This window comes from Microcaecilia unicolor, chromosome 3, assembly GCF_901765095.1.
Source record: "Microcaecilia unicolor chromosome 3, aMicUni1.1, whole genome shotgun sequence".
NCBI lineage: Eukaryota > Metazoa > Chordata > Amphibia > Gymnophiona > Siphonopidae > Microcaecilia > Microcaecilia unicolor.
This window is the reverse complement of record NC_044033.1, coordinates 423,267,040-423,286,704: the sequence shown is the minus strand read 5'-3', so window position 1 is coordinate 423,286,704 and position 19,665 is coordinate 423,267,040. Positions and strand designations below refer to the sequence as shown.

Sequence of the window (19,665 nt, the reverse complement as noted above, 5' to 3'; positions counted from 1 at the left end):
TGTGCATGCTAATTTTAGGTGTGCACTAAAAACACTAGCACGCCTTAGTAAACAGGGTCCTTAAGTGACAAAACCTGATTATTTAAGAAGAGTGTATGTACGAATATTAGTTTTTCTTCTGTCCTGTATTTTTATATTGAGACCAATATTATATCAGCTTTTTTTGTCATAACCTGTGGTTGGTTTCAGTTGGATTTTGCATATGTTTGTTCTCCATCGACAAGCAGAACCAAATCAGCTGCACTTGTGAGTGATATTATTTGATAGTGCCAAAATGAATGCAGCTCTCGCAGAGCTCAGGTAGACCAAAACACATTTTGAGTATGCACAGGATTTCTATCACACATGACTTCCTGATGTACTTGGTCCTTTTTTGCCTGTGCAGGTGTTCAGTTAACCAATCTTTTTGTCTCTTTATTACTCCTGTACATGACTGTCTGGCCTCCTTTGTGTTTTTTTCCCTCTAAAGTATGGAGGCAAGTTGTCTGATATCTTCTTTGCAAAAGCACCAATATTGTCTATCACTGATTTGCATATGGTATGCTACCTGTACTTGAGCCTTAGTCATGATGTACCCAGTTGTGCACATTGTGTGAAGATGTCCCCTAAAGCCTGTAAATTCAAGACATTTAAGATGGAGGCCCTGAATTTGTTAACCATGTTCTAAGAAGGCCAAGGGGACCAGCTCCAAATCATCTTCACAAGGGCAGAGCCAGAAGCAGGACTGCCCCACTAGTGACAATGCTTGTGGGGCCAGCAGAGCCCAACTCCTTAAGAACTGAGGTACCTTTATTTCCTCCCCGCCCCCAAGTTGGTAATGAGTGAGACTCTCTTGGTACCATTGTGCCATAGATTGATTTATCCCAATAGTAGGGGTAGGTACGCTAATCTGATAGATCCTATTATGATTTCCCGATCCTATTGACCTATGATAGACAAGATATAAATGTGAAGAAGCTGAGCATACTGTGAATTAATAGATTGATTTATAACATTTATACCCCACATTTTTTCTGCACAAATTCAAATTCAATGTGGCTAACAAGCTACAAGAAAACTGTACAAAATATTAAATAAAAAAACATAATCCCACACAAAGGAAAGAAGCAACATAGGAAAGAATCGTAAATACATATGCAATGGGGGGAGGGGGATAGCACTAGACATCAGCATCAATTAACGGAATTTTTTTTTTTTTTTAAAGGAAAGATTTCAAAAGCTTGTAAAAAACTAAGTAATCATACTGGGATCTAATGTATTTCGGCAAGGAATTCCACCACTTAGTACCTTGGTAAGAAAAAGTAGTAGAATAAAATTGACTTATAGACTACTTTCTTACAGGTAGGAAAATGAAGACACAGGTAATGTCTCGCACCATAGGTAGCATTGCGAGAAGGCAAAGTGACAAGAGGCAACATATAATCAGGGACAGTGCCATATAAAGTCTGAAATACGAGAGCACAGAGCTTAAAAATAACCCTGGCCTTAATAGGATGGCAATACAATTGAATCAGCAGTGGAGTAACCTTTCCAAAGTGTGGCACATGCAGGACTAACTTGGCCGTGGTATTCTGGGCAGTTTGAAGCTTCCTTAAAACACACTCTTTGCAACCAGCATAAATAGAATTACAGTAATCAAATTGGACCAAGACTAGAGACTGGACAAGTAATCTTAAAATATCTATTGAGGCATTCCGGATTCCAAGATGGTGCCTGCTTATACCTAGACACTCTGAGACCTCACTTCTGTTATCTACGCTATGCCAAAACAACGAGGAAGAGTGCCAGCTCATGCTTCCCTAGCCTCTCCTTCTTTACCTGTCGGTCCGATGGACCGTTTCCCAAGGCCACGGGGACAGGCTGAGTTGGTCGGGAGCAGACCCATTGCTACCGCTGGCGTTGTAGAGGAGCTTTCGGCCATCTCGGGTTTGGACATCTCGCTGAGTCCCGACATGCAAGCACCCCCTCCACAGCCGCGGATGACCAGTTCCCCTTCTCTCGGTTCGACTGGGCCCCGCCACGAAGCGAAGAGGGCATGACATCGAAGGAAGCACAAGAACAACTAGCAACGGAGAAACAGTTGAATCCTGCAGTAGGAGCTGTGGAAGGAAGAGGGACAGAGGAGCCTAAGGAATCAAAGTTTGATACTGCACCTCTCATCCAGAAACTGACAGAGGTAACATTAGAGTCCCTATGGGACTTGATTTCAAATGTAATTCAGTCTTCTACCGTTGAATATGAGCAAATGGCAAAAAAGTTGACAGAAGTGGAAAAAACGTCTGCTAAAGCAGAGGAAGATATAAAATCCTTGACAACTCGGGTAGAAAAAATAGAAAATAGTATAACTAATTTAACTACTATACAAATGGACATGGTCAAAGATTTAACTGTAATGAGGAGAAAATCTGAAATGGTTGAGAACTGTACTAGAAGTTGTAATATAAGATTCTTGAATTTTCCAAAACTTAAAATAGTTTCCCCAAATGAAATGTTGAAAAGATATTTAACTGAAATTTTGGAAGTTCCTGAATCTGCTATGCCGCCATTTACTCAAGCATATTATATACCTCAAAAAAGAACAACAACCTGATTTATATGTTTCTGCCTTACTGGAGACCTCAGAGACAGAGCAAGCCATGGCGGCAACCGTGGCTCTTCTTCCGGATAAGCAGTGGCTTTTCAAATTGTTTTTCAAGAACAAGGACAAATTGTTCCTGGGATTGAAAATTAACTTATTTCCTGATGTCTCAAGAGAGACACAGAAAAGGCGGAAACAATTCCTGTTGCTGAAGCCGGCTGTTCTTCAGATGGGGGGTGTATTCTACCTTAGATACCCCTGTAAATGTATCATCCGATACAATTCACTTAAATTTGTATTCCTTGAGCCCTCACAATTGACATCATTTGTTGCCTCTAAACGGGTTGAAATTGCTGAAATATAAATAATAGTCTGTTCTTAGTTTAGGTATAAATTTCCTGAAAACTTTTTTTTTCTGTTGATATCTCCTCATTTTTGTAATCTTGGAATCCATTATTATGTGGACATGAGTATCTTTATGTGTTTTGTAACATTTTTCTTGATTGTTTCTAATGTAATATAGATACTATTCCTGATCAAGTGTTAACTCTTGAGATTGTAATGTGAAAAGGTTAAATAAAAAAATATATATAAATCTATTGAAAAAAAGGACCTGATTTGCTTTAGCTTCCAAAGTACCTTAAAAGATTTAGCGACTACAGAGGACACCTTAGATTCAAAGGATAAGTGCCAATCAACAACAACCCCCAATATTTTAAGAGTGGTTTCCAAGGTATAAGTAATGCAGTCAGTGCTAAAATTGCTGCAGGGATCATGGTCAAACGGACTGGTTAATACCAAAAATTTAACTTAAGCCTAAATTCAGAGGCCTAGAAATCCATTAAGTCAAGGCCCAATTTAATTCTATGGAGGATTCCATGGATGCCACCTTGAAAGGGGATGTAAATAGTGGCATCATCAGCATAAATAAAAGAATAGAATCCCATAGACTCGAATCTCCCCCCCACCTAGCGGAGCCATTATGACATTAAATAGTATTGGAGAAAGAAGAGAGCCTTGCAGTACACCCCAGTGTTGAAAAATAAATTCAATTTTTAGCATGTAGGTAGCACGTGCCGATTCCAGAACTACCACAGGATACCTGAGCGTACCCCATGATAGTCTTTTTAACCTGTGATAAGCACATATTGCTGCTTACCGCAGCTTAGTAAAAGGATCCCTTAACCTGGGTACAAAGTACTTGTGGACATTTCCATCTTTTTTTCTAGATAATTATTTTTTTGGAGAGAGGGTGAATAATGCATATAGGTTTCAAAATGCAGTTTTACATATGGTAGTGCTCCAACCAAGCCTAGATACCTGTCTTGTTCTCCTAAATGTAGCTCAAGGTAACATGCATATATTTAGCTGCACTGAATTAGAACATTTTTCAGGTGGCTGCTTTCACTCCTGTAAATTGCCCTCAGACCCTGCATACTTCTTTTTTTTTTTTTTTTTTTTTTGCTAACCTCTCTTATCTTTATTGAGTAATGATGTTATCTGCTTCATAAGGATCAATGACAGGGAAATAATGGGTTTGAAATAACTCCAGTCTGGCTAATTTTAACGTACATTTTGTATTGTATATTTGCAATATATTAAACAACAGGTGCTTGAATAGATCAGAGAGGACTCAAATCACCATTAGCAGGTGTATTCCATTATTTATTTATTTAGATTTTGCTCACATCTTTTTCAGTAGTAGCTCAAGGTGAGTTACATTTAGGTACATTTGAAATTTCCCTGGCCCTGGAAGCTCACAGTCTAATTTTGTACCTGAGACAATAGAGGGTTAGGGGTGTCTTTTACTGTAGCTCGAGTTATCTGCAGCAGGGCCCATAGGAATAAAATGAGCTCTTAGTAAAAGACACGTTACGTGACTTGCCCAAGATCTCAAGGAGCAGCAGCAGGATTTGAACTGGCCACCTCTGGATGTTAAGACCGGTTCTGTAACCACTAGGCCACTCCTGTTCACCTTTTCTTCATTTGTTTTTATGCACCTTAATGGTGATCATTACTGATTAATAGCACAGGAAACACTTCTAAAATTACAAAGCATCTTTCATCATTTAAGGCAGATTAAGGGTACAAAGATCTTTATGCTTTTAATTTTTTTCAACTGGCCACAAGGTTGTCTTAAATGGAGTAATGAACCATATTGCAATGTACATACAGTAATTGTAAAAGGAAGATGACAAAATTTAAGATGAAAATCATGGAAATAGGGAATAACTCTGAGAGACGAAGTGAGCATATACTAAAGCTGAGTGGAGCCATACTTTCAGCTACACAGCTTAATCAAGTTTGTATCGACTCCTGCAGCTAAGCTAATTTTATCTGTTTACTTTCTTTAAGGCAGAATGGGGAAACAGAACAGCAAACTGGCTCCTGAGGTGATGGAGGATCTGGTGAAGAGCACCGAATTTAATGAGCATGAACTCAAACAGTGGTACAAAGGATTTCTAAAAGACTGTCCAACTGGTAGGCTGAACCTTGAGGAATTTCAGCAGCTCTACGTAAAGGTAAGTTAAGGCTTTGAAATCAATTTTGCATACTTTATACTAGACGTTTGGCAGACTGATTCAGCTTTTATTCTAGCATGAGAATAATTAGCTGGTTCTATGGACATTAAAGCTTCATCAGCAAATAGGTATTAAAGAGATCCCATTACACTGCATTAACAAGCTTACAAGTTGGAGAAGTGTAGGCTTCCGGTGTAATATTGAGCAGGTGCATTTTATAATCATCTTGTGTTGCAATATTTTTATTGATCCCTCAGTAAACAGTGCTTTATTTGTTGGGCGGATTGGTTCCTGCCTGACTGGAAGGGACTACCGTTCTGATATCAATAGAATCAAAGCAGCCTTAAGGAGCAATGAGACATATGCCACCTTATATAAACAAATAATAAACGGATAATTGTGGAAAACACAGAATTGGCTAACGGGAACTATGGAAAGAGAAAAAAAACAGCTATTATGAAGAGCTTTTTATTCATTGTGAAACATACTTCAAAAGCTACAATAGCAAATCCAGGTCTTCAGGAGATAGAGTTGTATGCACTGCCTCCATTGCATTCACCTTTTTCTCATTTATATTCATTGTGGATATCCTAAAACCTGACTGGCTGAGAGCTGCCTAAGACAGGTTTGAGGACTTGCTGGTCTGAAGCTGAGACATTATGAAATGTAATTGATAACATGAAATGATGACAGTGGGTGTCAGAATGGTGTGGGCGAGCAGGACCCTGGCCCCACCAGTTTTCCCCCTACTCTCTCCCAAAATAGCTGATAACCAGCACAGGATGGTTTTCTAAGATTGATCTGCATAGGGGTTCTCATTCTTTTGCTAGGCTTGCAGTCTATCTCACAGGATCAGGGTGAGAATAAAAGATGTAATCTCACGCTGATATATCAAGACAGAGACCGCAAGCACCTACGTGGATCAAACTCTGTGCTGTGCAGTGCTGTCAGCATTAGCTGTTTAGGAGACAGCGAGGGGGAATGGGTAGGGATGGCTTGCAGTGGGATGGTGAGGGAGATAGCCAGGCTGGCATGCTTGCTGGGGATAAGGAGGAGGCAGAGTCAAGGATCTGGCAAGCAGTGCTTGGGGGTAGGGGGTGAGTAGCTGCGGAGGCTGGCAAGCAGGACTGGATGACTAGGATTAGTTTACAGGCTATGGTGAGTGTAAGCTGGCTGATAGGAGAGAATGTTGGGGACAGACTGACTGGGAAAGGCCAGGCTAGTTGATTGGGGGAATGACTTACGAAGGTAGAATAGACTTGCAAGTCAGTGGGGACATTTCAAGGAGGTTGACCTTGTATGTGTGTATATGAACGTGACTGATGGCATATGATTCTGGGGTGTTAAAGAGAAATGCAGGTGGGGGGTTTGGGATGTAAGAGGTAGCAGAACCTAATTAGGGGTAGGGACATCTACATCTCTCCTCCTAGTCTGATTTCCCCTTTCTTCCAAAATCATCTGAACGTCCCTCCCTGTCCTGGATTCTCCTTCATTTCATCTCTTTCCTTACCCCATCTCTGATTTGCTCATTCTGTGATAACATACTTACAGAACGAAGGTGCCATATTTTTATTGGATTGTTTTGCACATGTGACAAGAATGATCCTCACTTTCAAGACAGAGTATTTTGGGTATGATCTCAGTCCATTTTACTGCTAGTGTTTTTCATAGTACTTGCATTACAGCCAATGTCCTTCCTTTCAGATAACATATCAAGACATGATTGAAACTTTGTAATCAAACTAGTGGTGCCAAATAAAATTGTAATTATTTTACGTTTTTCTAGTCTCTTGGTACTTGAGGATCTTCTGTCTCTATATTTAATACAGACGTAAGTGCCAGCCATGTGGGTGTGTGTATAACCCCCCCCCCCCCCCCCAGTATTCTCTTTCACACGTTTCTAGATTGAAAACTGAGAGCTCCAAGTTGCAAGTATGTAGGGGAGGGCAACAATGAAGTGTTTCTGTCGGTTATCTAGTGCTCCCACTTTCCTTGTAGCTTATTGGCTGACTATGGAATGCCTGACCAGTGGGTTACAGTGGGAAGGCGGAGCTATAGCAATCTAGGATAGATACACTTCCTGCAGCCACCACTGAGGAGGGAAAGAGCAACAGAGAGAGAATGAGAAAGTGAAAAGAGACTGAGAGATGCATATCTGCCAAGTCTCCTGCATTCAGCTTTCACAAGTTATTTTCTAAACTCCCGATGGGTAGCAAAAAACTCCCGCGCAGGAACTTACCCCTCCATCTGTAGCAGGAGATGCATTAATAAGACATTGTCTCCTGCTGCTGTGAGACCAGTCTCTTGATAAAAGCTCTTACTGCAAGACTGGTCCCGTGGCAGCAGGAGATCACATCCTTATTAATGCGTCTTCTTCTTCTGATGAAGGGGGAGGCTGCATGTTGGTGCTTCAAAGAATTGGGGAAGGGAAGGGAGTGAGGAGAACCCCTTTAGTGGCTAGGTACTATTGCTAGTCAATCAGAGGGATGGAGAATGGTTGAAAGAGCATTGGGTGGGTGGGGCAAAAAGCATCATGGAGGTGAAACGAGGGTGAGAATGGGGAGAAAAGCATCAGGTAGATAAATGGAGACAAGAATGAAGGTAAAAGTACTATGGGGAGGTGTGGGGTGAGAATGGGGTTAATAAACATCATAGGTGAATGGGGGTGAGAATGAGAGAAAGTGGATGGGATGAGAATGGGGGAAAGAGGGTGGATAGTCTCTACTGGGAGAAAGGAATTAGGGAGAATGTGAACAGAGGAAAGAAGCATTTTTAAAGAGAGGGACAAACCTGTAGTGGGTGGGAGAGAGGGACCGGGGAGAAGAGCCGCTAGTGAGAGGGAGAGAAGGGGAAAAGTATATCCGGGGGGGGGGGGGGGTGTGAACAATTAGAGGTTTGGGGGCTTAGGAAGCAGTGATGGGACTGTGAAGGGTATAGAGAATATGGAAATGGGACTGAAGAGGAGACATAGAAAGCTGGGTAGGGGTAAGAGGAAGAAAAGATGATCCAGATTTCAGGAAGGGTTGAGTCAGTGGCAGCCCTACCATTAGGCCAACTGAGGTAGGGCCTCATGAGGCACTGTCCATGTGGTGTTATCTCCCCACTTCCCTCCAACTCTCTTCCCCACATTTACCTTTTTATTTCTTTTCCAGAAGGTGGTAGTTGCAGTGGCAGTGATTCCTATAGGCTGCCTTCTGCCAGCATTGGCCTCTTCTCCCTACTGCGGCCTGCCTTTGACGTAATTTTCAGTTTCCTCAGAGGCAGGATGCAGTAGAGCAAAGAGGCTGGTGCCAGTGACAAGGCAGCCTATGGGAATTGCTGCCACCTTTTGGAAAAGAAAAAAAGAAGGTAAACGTGGGGAAGAGGGTTGAGGAGGGAAGGGGAGAGATGCCAGACTGTGGTTGGGCGGGGCAGGGTGGCATCTTATCCATGCCTCAGGTAGCAGATTGTGTTAGGCCGCCCCTGGGTTGAGTTATAGAGAAGGAGCTGGGGCTGGTGAGAAAATGAATCTGAGAAATGAGGGCTTGGGAGGGGATGAGTACAGAGGATGGAAATGGGGAATTAGGGAATGAGTGAAAGACAAAGGAAGAATAGTCTGGGAAAGGAAAGAAAGCGGTAGTGGACAATAGGAAGTCAGGAAGAGAGGAGATGCAAAGGAGATGCTGACAAAAAAAAATTTAGGAGAAGAAACACACAAGGAAAGTAGAAAAGAGGACTGGAAGAAACACGGTTAGAAAAATAAAATGCCAAGACAACAAAGATAGAAAAGAAAAAAAGATATATTAAATTTTTGTGAACTAAACTGTCAGCATATTGTAACGTACAGATGGAAATGCACTTTTGTTTCTCATTTGCTGGTACTGCACTGCTGATAGATTCTGGCTTCCGTAGAAAAAAACTGAAATGAAAACGTCTAACTTATGATCGAGTGCTCTGCATTGGATGAGGATCTGTACGTGTGACTGAGGTGAAGGATTCTGCTAAGCATGTAGTTCCTGTGTAGGGATCTGTAGCAGTCCAGCTTGTTCTAATTTCCCAGTAGTAGATATATTTATGCTATTATGTCCTGGGGTAATATTTACAGTCTTGTTCTACATTGTAAGCCAAAGAAAGTGACTGATAGGGAACCTAAGTTAAAAGAAGAGTTGTGAGAGGGAGATGCCAGGAAGAATGGGGGAAACAGTTATTTATAGTGCTTATCCAGCTCCAATATGTACAGTGCTGTGTATGCCTGGTAGCACTATAGAAATGATGATTAGTAGTAGTAGTTGTCACCAGTGTAAATAAGGTGTTTTCTGTAATGGCTGTGAGATTGAGGTGTGGTAGGGGGTGGAGCCAGGAGGTAGAGTAGGTGGGGCTAGCCTGGGCAGAGTGGGCAGGTCTGGGCTGGGTGTGTGTACTAAAATCTCCCTCTCAAAAATTGGGTCCCCTTTGCAGCTGTAGAGAAATGCTGGAATAAAAATAGACATGCCTGAAAGGGGTGCAGGGAATTGAAAGGGGCTCCTGCTTAGGAGAAAGAATGCTACAGTGAAGAGCTGGAGGAGGCAGAAAATTGCTGTAAGGGGAAGAAAGGCCCAGTTACATGGCTAGAAGTGGAGCTATGGGAAAGGAGTAGATACAGGCTAAGAGGGGACAGAAGCTCTGATGGGGGGAATGGAAGAAGAGCAGTTAAAGCGGACAAAAGAAGAGTGAAGAAGTTCTGAAAGAGATACAGAATTGCTGCTTTGAGACTGGAAAAGGAGAGGACTTAGAAGGCATGAGAGGAAAAGTGTTGAGGGGGGGGGGCATGATGGAGAGAAAAGAGATGAAAGGGAGAAAGAAAAGAGAAAAAGATGAGATAGGAAGGGATGTGGCTAGAAGGAAGTGAGAATAAACAAACTGTACAAGGACAAGCTAGCAAGAGAGAGACACACAAATGAAATATTATAGGGCCCGATATTCAGAAAGGCTTAACTGGGCAAGAGAAGGTTACTGCCTAATTAAACACCACTGAGTTGGCCATTGACAATATTCAGCAGCACTTAAGCATTGTCTTGTTAGTGCTGGGGTGGTTCGGAGTAGAGCTTGGGAGGGGCTGGCACTTAACTGGTTTGTGGTGATATTCAGACCTCCTCTATCTGGTTCAATAAGTGGATAGAAAGTATGTTCTTATTCTATGCAATGAAGAACTAATGGTACTTCCAATTTAGCTTTATTCAGACTGTATTTATGCACTGCCAACCAACTGTGCAACTGCCATGTGGTTTTCCTCACATAGATTTTATTGCAGAGACACTTGATAACATATGCAGAATGTTTTTTCCCAAGGGGGCATCACAAATATTTGTAATTAAAATAAAATACACACGACTTGACAACCTTCCGAAAATTACTAAAGGCTTACATATTCATAAAGACGTACAAAAAAGATTCCCCATAACGATCTGACTCCCAAATTATTCCAATTACAAATATTATGGAACCCTCCTATTTGTTCATCTTAATTACATCCTCATGACTGAATATTATATCTTGTCCTGATATCATTATGTTATGTTTATCTATCAATCCACTTCCAATCCTACATGATTTACTTATGCACTCTTATTTGTAACAATTGTAAAATTATTATTCCGTTAATATGATTGCTATGATATTCTTATGCACCTATCTGTATCTGTATTCTGAAATTCTTATTCTATAATGTGTATATGTTGTTGTAACATTTTTGTAAGCCACATTGAGCCTGAAAATAGGTGGAAAAATGTGGGATACAAGTGCAGCAAATAAATAAATCTATGAAGATTTGACAGGGAGTACAATGCACCTTTCCGTCCTGAGCAGTCACAGAAACATTGTTCTCTACAATGTAATCTCACATATAATGTCCTCCCAATTCAGTTCAAATGGCCTTAATAACGTCAGGACATCAAATATTTTTTAAAATATTTCCCTCTACACGATGTATGAAACGGTCACCATATCATTAAGGAGCTCTGTTCAGTTGGGGATTTATCAAATAACGTTCTCTCAGATTCACAGCTTTCCTTGCTTTCTAAAGATTTTTCTGTTGTCCAAGGTTATGAGTATGATCCCTTCCAGTTTAGAGAAATTGCTTTTCTCTGATAAGGAATTATATGTAGACAGATCAGTGGTTAAAAATAAATATTCATAGATGCCACTGGGTCCTTTAGATATAGAACAGCAGACATTTAAAAAATTTGGTGATGAAAGATATGATGGAATAAGAACTTGGATCTACTAGGGAAGGTTTAATTTGACATGTGCTTGAGTGGCAAGCCTTAGGACAGTTTGAGATGACTCTTGTCATTAAGAGAGCGTATAAAGGAGCAGCAGTGGTAATTATGAGTACATGTGATTATGAGGCAGAAGTTCAGAGACAACTATCTGACCCATCTAGTTATGTAAGTGTTGGATGGGGAGTTCTACAGTAGCAATTCAGTATGACATCTATGTTTTGTCGTCAGAAGCAGTAAACAGTGCATTTATTACCTGGAAAGAGCATGAGATTTAAATACTCAATAATCTAAAATACCAGCAATTTATATACTGCCAAAAATACATGAGAGATTTTGTTGAAGGTCCAGGTGGCGGCCTTGGCCTGTTACAGGGGGAGTGTGAACAATTCTTCATTGGCATCTCATCCAGATGTGATCTGGTTCTTGAGAAGAGTTAATAGTTCAAGTTGAATTTATTTTATATACAGCAAAATGTTCACAAAGAAATCTAAACGGTTTACAATATAAAATAATAGTTTGTAACTGCCGCTCCGGCTTATCTGTTCTCATGGGATCTTTATTTGGTCCTGAAAAGTCTTCAGGGGGCTCCTTTTGTGCCACTTTGTAGTGTTTCTCTGAAGGATACTACGCTCAAGACTGTTTTTGGTGCTCATTGCATCAGCCATTAATCCTGGATTGATCAGTTGCCAAGCTAAGGAAGGAAAAATTAGTGCTTATCAGATAATTTTCTTTTCTTTAGTGCAAAAGATCAATCCAGGAGCCCTCCCTTGAAACATTTCTGCTAGTTTGGTGTAGTTTGTTTTTTGTTCCCCAGACTTCTTTATTTAGATGTGGCTTTCGCTGTTCTAGTTTATTGCTTGGATATTCTCCATGATTCTGGAGTAGAGAGTTGCATGAGGACAGAAATTTTACCTGTCCCTGCCCATCCCCTCTGGATCTAACCCATCCCTGCCCATTCCCACTGGAATCTCCTCTATCCCCTCCCATCCCAGCAAGTAATCTCTTCTATCCCCGCCCATCCCTGTGCTAAAATAACCCAACTTAACAGTAGCCCATGTCGATAACTTCCCCTTTCAGTGCTTATGGGGATTTCAATGCTATCAACCACATCCATTAATTTTTTTTGTGCTTATAGTTACAATGGCACAATCAAAGGATAGGTAGGCTGGCCTGGCACTACACGTCCGTAGGAACCCACAGGCCCTGCGTCCATCCTCGCAGGATCCCCACAGACCTGGAGGGGATCCCCATAGGAATCCCGTAGACCTGGAGGAGATCCCTGCAGGAGTCCCATGGGATTCCCACTAACCCCGATCTCTCTATTCTGGAGGCAGAGGAAGGAGACCTCTTCAGGCAGAGCTACTATCTGGTTTTGCTCCTTTCACACTACTTTGTTATTGGAATACTGAGAGATTACACTGACTGGGGCTTAAGGCACAGTCAACTCTGTCCTCTATCTCCACCTGCTGGTAGGCAGGCACAACCCACTTATCCTGGATTGATCTGTTGCACAAAAGGAAAGAAAATTATATGGTCAGAACTAATTTTTACAAAATGGCATCTTTACAAAATGGCACAAAGTATAGTAAATTAGTTTAGAATAAATCAGGACACTTCCCTTTTCAAATAAAAAAGTACTTTAGTTAAATATGTTTATAAACTGAGCAAAAATTATATAATGCTACCATAACATTTCATGATTGTTATCGTGCTGTTACAAGAGCCAGCTTTGTGTGACTGTTTATCTCTTTCAAGTTTCTCTGGGGAATATGAACTATGCACAGATAATAACTCTATCAGTGTTACATGGCAGAGCCAAAAATTGGTATCTCAGGTTTTATGGCTTACTTAATTACAAAATGTTGCATTGAAGAAACATCAAGTAATTACGTTAAATAATCATTTTACTGTTATCAGAAAATATAATATACAATTTAAGTACTGAAGCTTGAAGCACATAATGGAAAACTGTTTTGTCCCTTTAGGGAGACTTGGCAACCCCCAGGGAAAGATAATGTCCAAAGCAATGGCTGAGAGCAGTATTATCACTAGATCTCTAAAAGGCAGATAACATAAGAGACTGATTATGTGGAGACCACTTAAGAATGCTTAAAACGCCAGCTAATAGTGAATCCTGATCAGCAGAAAGCAGAATAGGAGGAGGAAGTGCTGTTATCGCCCCTCTGTATATGGTAATATAATTAATCTGATCCCAGCACTGGTAGCAGTGAGAACATAGTAAGGAAAGCCACAAAGCTATAGATAACTTTGAGAGTAATTATTTTATAATAGGGCACCTAAGAAAAGAGGTCTGCCATGTTAGTTCACTTTATGGGTTAATCAATAGAAGTAAAATCAGACGAATAAACTGATACTTTAAGAAGGTGCCTAGTTTTCTTTATAATAATACTAGCAGAAATGGGTGTTGGCATTTATACCAGCTCTTGTAATTTTTAAGCTATGTGTGTATTTGTGCGATCCACCCAAACTCCACCTCTGTGCACACCCGCCAACAAAGTATGTGTATGTCATGGTATATACTTTACGACTAGTAATTATTCTGTAAGGGGTGATTTACGCCTTTATTTTGCCATAATCCACACTAAATTTTTATAATTTAATTTAGATTTTGCTCACACCTTTTTCAGTAGTAGCTCAAGGTGAGTTACATTCAGGTACACTGGATATTTCTCTGTCCCAGGAGGGCTCACAATCTAAGTTTGTACCTGAGGCAATGGAGGGTTACGTGACTTGCTCAAGATCACAAGGAGCAGCAGTGGGATTTGAACCAGCCACTTCTGGATTTCAAGACCGGTGTTCTAACCACTTGGCCACTCCTCCATGTTTAAAATAGACCAAAGTGACTAAATTCCCCTCAAGGAAATCTGAAATGAAGGAGTCTTGGCTTGCCTGCCTCTACAGTATAACCCAGGTTTATGCAGAAAGGGACACTTGATACGCAGGATCTGTTTGTTTCCTTCCCTAGATAAAAGAAACTATGGCCTACTCAAATGTCTGATTAATCTAGATGAACTGTCCATGGACGGGTTCTAAGTGATAATGGGTAAGAAGCTTGTTAATTTATAAGTAACAGAGGATGGTAGTAGATGGAGTGTACACCAATGAGAAGTTTTGCCATTGGAGTATGTAGGGGACCAACATACTCTGTAACATATACTTTATGACTTGAGTCTCAAAGATTATAACATGGATACCCTACAGAAGATGATGGAATAGGAATATGAGAGAGAGAAAACTTTTAGATATTTATCTATAGTGTGAGGGGGAGGGGAAGGCATCGTAAGATTGAAATTAGAGAGTAAAATATTGTTTACTAGCAATATGGTTAGATTGTTGGTTTAATTGTTATCATAGTGAATGTGACTATGCTGAGGACATAATAATAAAACCACTCTTCAGACTATTGACAATGCTGTTGTGATATTTCAGCATTATATATAGAACTGCCTATATGTGATAGGCGAGGTAAGAAACTGCTAAGAGCCCTGGTTATGAGGCCAATGCTCAGTTTTGAAGGTGTGTAACCTACACAGAGTGGCGAGTGCGGCTCTGGCTGCTTTATTGGGAAGACTGGATGGTTCTTTCAGATCTTTTTCTGAGTTACTGTATGTTACTGTGTAAAAAATAGTGCACATAAGGTAAAAATGTTCCTATAGAAAAGAACATTCTGGAACTACAGTCGTCATCTGAGGCTGAAAGGACAAGTCTTGGGAGTAACATAAGCAAGTATTTTTGTACAAGGAATAAAAACAGTATTAGAACCTGGAAATGCATCTGACTAGCACAGAGGGCTCCTAATGAGGGTAAAACTCTGAGATCAAGGAGAGCATGCGGTATTGCAGCAGGAGGGAAAATGGATCACCGTGTAGTTACAATCTATATTTGTATGCTTCTATTATGTTGCCATGCCTATATATCAGGAGTATTTTACTGCAGCACTTGTTACTGTTAATGTAGGATAATATGTATCAAATTATTACTATCAGAAGGATGACGATCACTCATTACCAAACAGCCCGTGTCATAAGAGGAATTGGGTATGTTTTGAGACAGGACAGTAAAGCCTGGGAAAAAGGGTGAGCGCTGAATACTTAGGAAAATTTCAGCCAGGGGTGGTGTTAGATATAGAATAGTCCAGAGCAGTAACTAGGGAGAGAGCCCTGAAGTCCACCTGCAGGCTATGCCTCTTTCAGCTTGAATCAGACTTGGGGTTAGCCACCACCTAATGCTGGTCCTGATTACAGCTAGAGCCAGTCGCCGAGAGACGGAGCCAGACCCGGGGCAGGACTGCTGTTAATGCTTCCCCCCCCCCCCCCCCCCCCCCAGGACGCCACATAGCCAGACTTCAAAAATTGGGGAACGACGACATTTTGCCCCACCTCCCTACCCCCCCCCCCCCCCCCGCTGCAACTCCTTATACCTTGGCTGGTGGGAGTCCCTAAGCCCCATTAGCAGAAGCCTTCCTCCCACGCTGTTCTCCACCGCACTGCCTGTCCTACGGCTGCTTCCCCCTCACATCACGCATGCTCAATTTCATCAAAACCGAGCATGCACGATGTAAGAGGAACAGCCACAGGGCAGGCAATGTGACAGAGAACAGCACTGGAGGAAGGCTTCTGCTGGCGGGTCTTGGGGACCTCCACCATCCAAACCAGAGGCCCCGAAGCCGAACCCAATTTCAAATCCTGTATCTGCTCCTCCCCAGCCTCTAAGGGGTGCCCGGCACTGAAGTCTCCTGTCGGGACCCGGATGATTGCATTAACGTGATCACCTGGGTCCCGTCAGGAGCAGGAGAGAGACCCTGGCGCAGAGCCCCCCTTGAAGAGCAGGCCAGGGGGAATCTTGCCCCACTCCCTCTCGGCAGCCGTGGCTAGAGCTACTAATGTAAGTTACCTCCATCTATTCCTCTCCGTCTTCCTACGCCTACCTCCTAACGCCCATTTCCTTCTACACCTAATTCCTCCTATGTTACCTCATTAATATTACGTTTACTACAAATTGTATATTCTTCTTACTACTTGTAATTCTTTTTATTGTTACTATGTAAGCCGTATTGAGCCTGCCATGTGTGGGAAAGCACGGGGTACAAATGTAATAAATAAATAAAAAATTTAAAATGCCTTCTTTTACTGCAGGTCCCATTTTATACAGTGGGACCTTGTTGTTGTTAATGTGCACCAACAGTGTTAGTGCATATTAGTAACTCTAGCTACGTATTGGCTACTGCCTGTATCAGTGGACTTGTCAGGTGTCCATGTAAGAACATTTAGGGTCTCAGTTTCTTCACATGCCTTGACAACATACATGAAATAATCAGCTTCTAGTGAAAAAAAGACTTTTTTACTGCTTACTACTACCCATAGTCCAATAGAAGTAAATTGTTAACAATAAATCATACAATTCTTCCTAAAACACCATTGAATATGTTCTTGTACTCTTCAACTAATCTGACGCACCATGAGGAACATTGGAGGAGAAATAAATGAGGAATAAGAGCCCCTTTGTGCTAATTACGTCTATCGTTAAAGAACAGCTTATCCTTCTGTAAAGGTTACCACTGCAATGTTGACATTTAATTATATGCTCTATGAAGGCATATTGAGCTGTTTGTACAGGACAAATCATCTCATGTTGGTGTATTTCATTCATAAATTGAGCTCTCAGGATCTGTGAGAGACAGTGTCTCAATAGTAATCAATAATTTTTAATAAGGATTGTTTTAGAATGATGTGATCTGTTTAACTTTAAAATGTGCTTGTTAAAAATGAGTCTCCTAGCCAGGAGCCAGAGAGTAGTCTAAACATGATCCAAAAATAAAGATACAATAGTTTACTGTGTTAGTGGTTCTCTAAATCTTTTTTTCTTTTTCATAATAGTCATAGAAATTGTATTGAAGTAGCTAGGAGCAGAGTAACTATGGGAGCAACCCATTGCATTACATATCCAAGCAACTCTGTTAAAGTTCAATTCTGCAAAATTCCTTGAGATATTTGGCCAGTAGTGTTTTGGTTCTTATGCTTTTAGAAAATGTATTTGGGTCACCTTGTGAGAGATTTATATTAGTCTGTCCCTGAGAGGTCTATACATATGTAATTAATCATGCACATCAAAAAATGTGCAGAATAGAGGCCTTGTCTAGTGAGACCTTCTAATTGCTTTGTCTTCTAGTCTAGAGATTGCATGGAAATTTGGGAGAGTAATGTCATTTAGTACTTGTTAAATAAATAAACCTGTTAAATAATGGGCTTGATATTCATAAGAACATAAATGTTCCTATAGTGGAGGAGTGGCCTAGTGGTTAGAGTGGTGGACTTTGGTCCTGGGGAACTAGATTCGATTCCCACTGCAGGCACAGGCAGCTCCTTGTGACTCTGGGCAAGTCACTTAACCCTCCATTGCCCCAGGTACAAATAAGTACCTGTATATAATATGTTAGCCGCATTGAGCCTGCCATGAGTGGGAAAGCACGGGTTACAAATGTAATAAAAAAAAATACCAGTATCCTGTTTCCAGCAGTGGGCAATCCAGGTCACAAGTACCTGGCAAGACCCCAAAAGAGTAAAACAAATTTTATGTTGCTTATCCTAGAAAATAATCAGTGGATTTTCCCAAAGTCCATCTTAATAAAGACTTTTTCTTTAAGGGGGGAATCCGACTTTCCAGTCAGGCACGGATAATCCAGTATTTATAAAATGGGAAAGAGAGGGTATTAGGAAACTGGAACACCTCCTGGGGAGAGAGGGAGACCTAATAGGTTATGAAGAATTGCAGAGACGAGTAGGAGTTTCTTGGGGGAATAAGTTCGCGTATGTCCAAATTAAACACTATATATCTGCTTTAGATCAACCTATGCTGAGACAGGGTTTGGGGCAAAAAGTAAGGGACTTTTTTCAAGAAACAGAAGCAACAGGCCTGTCAGTGTCGGCACTTCATAAAGCATTGACCCGTCGGGGACCTCCTGTAAAGAATTATGAAGTTATAAAAGGTAGATGGGAACAGGAGGCAGGGAGAACCCTGGTGGGTTGGGAAGGGGGAACCATGCTGAAAGGAATAGCAACCCTTACGTCAGATGAAAGGTTACGTGAGTGTGGCTATCGGACAATCATGCGGGCATATATGTCAGGGCAACAGTTGTCACATATAGGCTCCCCGCAAGGAGCGAGTTGCATTAAATGTAGTCAAACCCCGCATACATTGTTCCATGCATTTTGGGCATGTCCAGGGGTAAGGGCTTTCTGGACACAGGTTGAGAGATTCTTGTCCCGAATGCTAGGTTCATCAGTAACGGGAACTTGGGATCACTATGTATTGGACACAAAAAGGGCCTTCAGGACACATTCAGCGGGGGCACGTACCTTATGCCGTAAGCTTAGCTTGGTGGCGCGGAAGACTGTTCTGCAGTATTGGACGGCTCTGGAGTCGCCGGCTTACTGGCACTGGAGAAATCAGGTACACCTTTTAGCAACATGGGAAGCACGGGAGGCTAGGGGCTCCCCGAAGAGATATGCAAATTTTAAACAGATATGGGGCCCTTATTTGGAGGCATTAAGCCCTAGAGGACGTAGTTTACTACTTAATTGGCACAATGCGACACCCTGAAGGTTAAAGATAATTCTGATCACACATATTCTGTAGTCAAAAGACAGCGGGGGGGGGGGGGGGAAGGAAGGGATCTCTCAGGGCTATCAGAATACAAGCCAGGAGGGAGATCGGGGAGAGAGGGGTGAAGGAGTAAACAAATGGATAGTATCATTGGAAAGAAGAGGGAGGGAGGGGTGGGGGGAGGAGGGTGGGAAAAAAGGGGGGGGAAATAATGTTGGATGCTGATAATGATCACAGACGACAATTGGCTATGTAGATTCATATGTGCAAAATTTTATTTCTGTATCGGTTGGTCAATAAAAATGTTGAAACATAAAGACTTTTTCTTTTAGAAAATTATCCAAACCTTTTTTAAACCTGCCATGCTAACTGCTTTTATCACATTCTCTGGCAACAAATTCTAGAGTTTAATTAGTGGATTAAGTGAAGAAATATTTTCTCCAGTTTGTTTTAAATTTACTACTTAGTAGCTTCATTGTGTGCCCCTTAGTCCTAGTATTTTTGGAAAGGGTAAACAAACAATTCACCTCTACCCGTTCCACTCCAGTATTTTACAGGTTTATATCATATCTACTACTACTACTATTTAGCATTTCTATAACGCTACAAGGCGTACGCAGTGCTGCACAAACATAGAAGAAAGACAGTCCCTGCTCAAAGAGCTTACAATCTAATATCTCTCCTCAGTCGTCTCTTTTCCAAG

General features: G+C 41.3%; 1 protein-coding gene across 3 annotated transcripts in view; it reads left to right on the top strand.

Annotated features, from left to right (window-relative positions):
* The window catches only part of VSNL1 (visinin like 1), a 244,651-nt gene that overhangs the window by 75,548 nt on the left and 149,438 nt on the right, over window positions 1-19,665 (top strand). The window contains exons 1-2 of one of the 3 annotated variants that reach the window (XM_030198847.1): window positions 1,255-1,291; window positions 4,934-5,100. In XM_030198847.1, the coding sequence (XP_030054707.1) occupies window positions 4,939-5,100 (162 nt within the window). In that variant the 5' untranslated portion in view covers window positions 1,255-1,291; window positions 4,934-4,938. Of the gene's footprint in view, window positions 1-1,254; window positions 1,292-4,933; window positions 5,101-19,665 lie in introns of those variants that run through there. The other 2 variants (XM_030198846.1, XM_030198845.1) reach the window with 2 other exon arrangements.